Source organism: Brachyhypopomus gauderio, unplaced genomic scaffold, assembly GCF_052324685.1.
Source record: "Brachyhypopomus gauderio isolate BG-103 unplaced genomic scaffold, BGAUD_0.2 sc45, whole genome shotgun sequence".
Lineage (NCBI taxonomy): Eukaryota > Metazoa > Chordata > Actinopteri > Gymnotiformes > Hypopomidae > Brachyhypopomus > Brachyhypopomus gauderio.
The window spans coordinates 750,001-755,000 of record NW_027506871.1 but is presented as its reverse complement, the minus strand read 5'-3'; the positions used below and the strand labels follow the sequence as shown (position 1 = coordinate 755,000).

The 5,000-nt window shown below is 43.3% G+C and overlaps 1 protein-coding gene across 1 annotated transcript in view; it reads right to left on the bottom strand.

The window, feature by feature from the left end:
• Positions 1-833: 833 nt before the first annotated feature.
• The window catches only part of aimp1b (aminoacyl tRNA synthetase complex interacting multifunctional protein 1b), an 8,497-nt gene continuing 4,330 nt past the window's right edge, over positions 834-5,000 (bottom strand). Inside the window, exons 5-7 of the mRNA XM_076986238.1 lie at positions 4,948-5,000; positions 2,982-3,150; positions 834-2,331 (exon numbers count right to left, since the gene is read on the bottom strand). The exon at positions 4,948-5,000 is cut by the window's right edge and continues 177 nt beyond it. Coding sequence (XP_076842353.1) covers positions 2,165-2,331; positions 2,982-3,150; positions 4,948-5,000 — 389 coding nt within the window. The 3' untranslated portion in view covers positions 834-2,164. The remainder of the gene's footprint in view (positions 2,332-2,981; positions 3,151-4,947) is intronic.

Sequence of the window (5,000 nt, the reverse complement as noted above, 5' to 3'; positions counted from 1 at the left end):
ATCATAAAGGTGATACTGGTTTCCTTCGCAAAAATAACCAGGAGAGAGAGAGAGAGAGAGGGAGGGAGGGAGGATGGGAGACGGACGGACGGACGGACAGACAAACACACACAGATAGATAGATAGATAGATAGATAGATAGAGAGAGAGAGAGAGAGAGAGAGAGAGAGAGAGAATGCTTCTCTTTCCCACTCAGGAGAAGAGACTGATTTCACTGACCAAACACAAGCAAATAAGTCGAGATGCCTTCATGGTCTCTGACCACATTTCCCCAGGCTGGCCAGTAGATCTCAGATAGTGCAATTTAGATTTCATCGTCTCTGTGAATGCTTAATAATGCCTAGGAGATGCTTTGAGAATTTTTCATTTTACTTCGATTTAACAGTGTTTCATTGTAAAACACACACACACACACACACACACACACACACACACGCACACACACATATATATACACACACACTCTCACACTCATACACACACACACACACACACACACACACACAGCTCTCAGAGTGTTCTGGTCTGTGTTAATGTAAATGATCTCTGGTGACTGGTGTTCATTCATCGTTGGATGGTTATCAGTGCACCATGGATAAAGGGGCCCCTGTCCACAAACATGCTGTTTACTCCTCATCACAGGCCCCAGGGCCCAGCGCCCAGGTCATGCCAGAGGGTTAGAATAATAAACGCTGCAACCCTCCTCCAAACAGGTGATACTGCAGGTCCTGAGGTATCTGAGCTCCAGATGAGTCTCGGGGTAAAGCCAAGAACTTTAATGCCAACATACAGCTTTAGATTCCACACACACACACACACACACACACACCTATCTGGCATTTAACATTTTAGTCTATGCGGCCGAACGTCTGTGTTTTCAGTGTTTTGAACCAGGTTCGGTCTGGCTTTTATTGTGTACAAGATAAAGGCACGATTAGTTCCGTCAGACGTATTTGCATATCGGAAAGAGAGAAGGAAATGTTTCATTTGCGCAAGATATTCTTCGTCATGGTACTGATAACTGCCTGATTTTATTTGAGAGCCTCTTTCCGTTTTATGGATTTGTATAGTTGTCGTATTAACAGACTGTGAATTAAAGTGTTGTTCTGGTTTTTCGCGAGGGCATCCCAGACTATGAGATACGAGGGCCGTTCAGCATGCGTCTGTGAGAAACAGAATACAAACTTACATCTTCCAGGGATTGTGCAACACACATGGCACAAATGTGAGTGTAGCGACTTTGTACAGAGAGAGCAGGTCAGCTTTAAATCTTTTGAGGTCGATGTTACATGGCACTTACAACTTGTGCATGCGCACAGTGTTATGGGCGTGGTAGTGGGGGGAAAAGTGGACCTGACTACCCAGGGCCCGAGTAGGGAGAGGGGCCCATTTTGCTCATGTGCCTCATTTACTGGCATTTATAGGGGCCCACTGACATTGAGAGCGTACAGGGCCCAGAATTTGCTGCAACGATCCTGGCTATGGCGTAATGGTATATTAAACAAATTCACGCAAAAAAGTATATGAGACGAAGGCCATGACAAAAACACCCAAACTGTTAAAAACGGCTCGACCTGCAGATATTTGCCTTGTGCGGGATTTGAGTATTTCTTCCTTCGTTCATGGCTAGCAAACTTTTTCAAAACACCTTAATTCATTAAATTAAGAGTACCTATCGAAATCTCTCCCCTTTCTGATTATAAAGCTTCTGATTATAAAGTCCTCGGACCCCTTCTCTGATCTCTCACTGATACGCCTCCCTGGCGCCCCCTGGCGCCACAGTCAGGAAACTGAACTTCCCAGTAAAGATTATTATTCATGTCAAAATACACCATGTGATTTATGTAACTATTTCTTCCCACAAGAGCCACTGAAGAACAAGTGTAAAGTGTAAAGTGTAAAGTGTAAAGGCGAGTGTCAGTCTGACACGTCATCAGTCCACAGTGCCTTTCCTGAAAGGACCACAGAGCTAAACTTTGTTGTCATGTGAAGCTTGTTGGTAAAGTGTTTACCAGGTAAACAGGAGGGGTTTGGATAAAGTCTGCAAAAATCACCAACTTTGGATCCCTATTGAGAAGATTTTTATCATTTCATATATTTATTATTACAGTCCACTGGTGTGAGTTCTGGTTCTGGACTCCGGTGTTTGTGGGCCACTCCTCTTCTACTTAATACCTCCATCGATGATCGTAGGGGCTCGGCACAGGCCCTTCCCCCTCACTTCAAAAGCCACACCCCTATAAGTAGCCACACCCCTGCTGTCTGTGCGCAGGTCGGGCACCAGGCGTTCCCACACCCGCTGCTTCGGGTTGAGTTCCCGCTCTGCTTCACCTGTAAGAGCCGAGTAGTAGACACACGTCAAAAACCTCTTCGTTATTAATATAACCTACAGCACAGACCTACAGTACAGACCTACAGCACAGACCTGCAGTATAGACCTACAGCACAGACCTACAGTATATACCTACAGTACCCACACATCACATAAACCTACAGTATAGATCTACAGTACAGACATACAGCATAGAACTACAGTACAGACCTACAGAATAGACCTACAGTACAGACCTACAGAATAGACCTACAGTATAGATCTACAGTACAGACATACATCATAGAAATACAGTACAGACCTACAGCATAGACCTACAGTACAGATCTACAGTATAGATCTACAGTACAGACATACATCATAGACCTACAGTACAGACCTAGAGTACAGACATACAGCACAGACCTACAGTCATTTTCCTTTAATGACAAAATATAATGAAATGAAACAATATAGCAATTATCAAAAAATGGAAAGTGTAAGATTTCATTTTAAAAGGTTCCTAACCATGGTCAGATACACTCACCTTTACAGAACTCATTAATTTAATAAAATAATGAAAGCATCGTAAGCAGCTACCCTGTTATGACTCTCCAAATGCACCTTGTAGACTGCATGACTAGACCATATGTCCGTGTGTTAGTTTTACCAGGATAGTTCTGGAAGGTGACTCGGTCTCCTGGCTGGGCTCCAGGGGGCGGGTCTAAAGGCTCCATCTTGCCTTGATTGACAGCACACAGCACCCGGGCTTGAGACTGGACCCCACGCACTTTCACTGGCCTTACATTACACAGGAGCACGGCCAGACTGTCCTGTAGCTGCACGCACACACACACACACACACACACACACACACACACACACACACACACACACATACACACACACACACACACACACACCAATGAATCGTGTTGCCATTCACAAGCACAATACCAGCTGAGTGTTACACACCAGCAGTGTGTTACGCATCAGCAGTGTGTGTTACATGCCAGCAGTGTGTGTTACACAGAACAGTGTGTCACACAGTTATTGTGCAAACTGTGACCATCCAGTTTGAGAGGAATGTGAGACATTTCAGTCTTTTTCTGGACTGTGTGAGTACAGCCATGGTCCAGTCCCAGAGACGTGTTAATGGGGAGGATTCTCACAGCAGCAAGACAGGGAAGAGGAGAAAAAGTGTTTGCTGTGTTACTGAAGAACCTTGGCATTTAATGGCATTCACACACACACACACACACACACACACACACACACACACACACACACACACACACACACACACCGCACGCACGCACGCACGCACACATACACACACACACACACACACACACACACACACACACACACACACACACACACCCACACACACAGAGTGACATCTCAAGAAGCTATAAATGAGTACCCTGCCTAAAATAACCCTCACTCTCACTGGGGGCTGGTCGCCGTGGTGCTGTAGTGCTCTGGGCTTCACTGCCTCCTCTGATATCACTGCAACTTCTGATCCAGTACAAGACACACACATATCTTTCTTATTCCAATACATCTCCTGCATATCAATTTAAAGTGTCAACATTCATATAAATAAGGAAATAAACAAACAAACTGCTGATTTTTCAGTCCATTTTCATCTCCCAAAAAAGATTATAAAGGTGCAATCAAGACTTTTGTTTGATCTCTCCTGTGTGATCTCTAATGTGTGATCTCTCCTGTGTGCTCTCTCCTGTGTGATCTCTCCTGTGTGATCTTTAATGTGTGATCTCTCCTGTGTGCTCTCTCCTGCGTGATCTCTCCTGTGTGATCTTTAATGTGTGATCTCTCCTGTGTGCTCTCTCCTGTGTGCTCTCTCCTGTGTGATCTCTAATGTGTGATCTCTCTTGTGTGATATTTCCTGTGTGCTCTCTCCTGTGTGATCTCTCCTGTGTGATCTTTAATGTGTGATCTCTCCTGTGTGCTCTCTCCTGTGTGCTCTCTCCTGTGTGATCTCTAATGTGTGATCTCTCTTGTGTGATATTTCCTGTGTGATCTCTAATGTGTGATCTCTAATGTGTGATCTCTAATGTATGTTCTCTCCAGTGTGATCTTTCCTGGCTGATTTCCGCTGTATAATTTCCGCTCTATAATCTCTCCTGTATAATCTATTGCATAATGTGTAATGATATTTGCAGTATAATCTCCCCTGTTTAATCTGTTTTGTATAATCTCACTTTTATGGTCTCACCTGTATGATTGCCAGTTATACAATATGTTCTCTCCTGAGAAAACTTACTCACTAATGTTTGCTTCAGATCACCACAATAATCCCTTGTTCATAAACTGGTACTAAATACTTAAAATAAGAACTTTGCTTTGTATTTTCTTAGAATATGATCATTTAATTATTGGATCTGAATAAGACTCAAATTAGTACAGAATGAATGTACAAATGAAACTACACATTTGTTAGTTTTTTCTAATGTTGTTCTAATGTTCTAATGTTGTAATATTGTTCTAATGTTCTAATGTTGTTCTAATGTTCTAATGTTGTTCTAATGTTGTAATATTGTTCTAATGTTGTTCTAATGTTGTTCTAATGTTGTTCTAAGGTTCCTCTACTTTCTTGCCGTGATTCTCACCTGCTCTGCAAGGAAATGATTGGCCAGTCCACTGATGACAGTCCTGGGGGCGG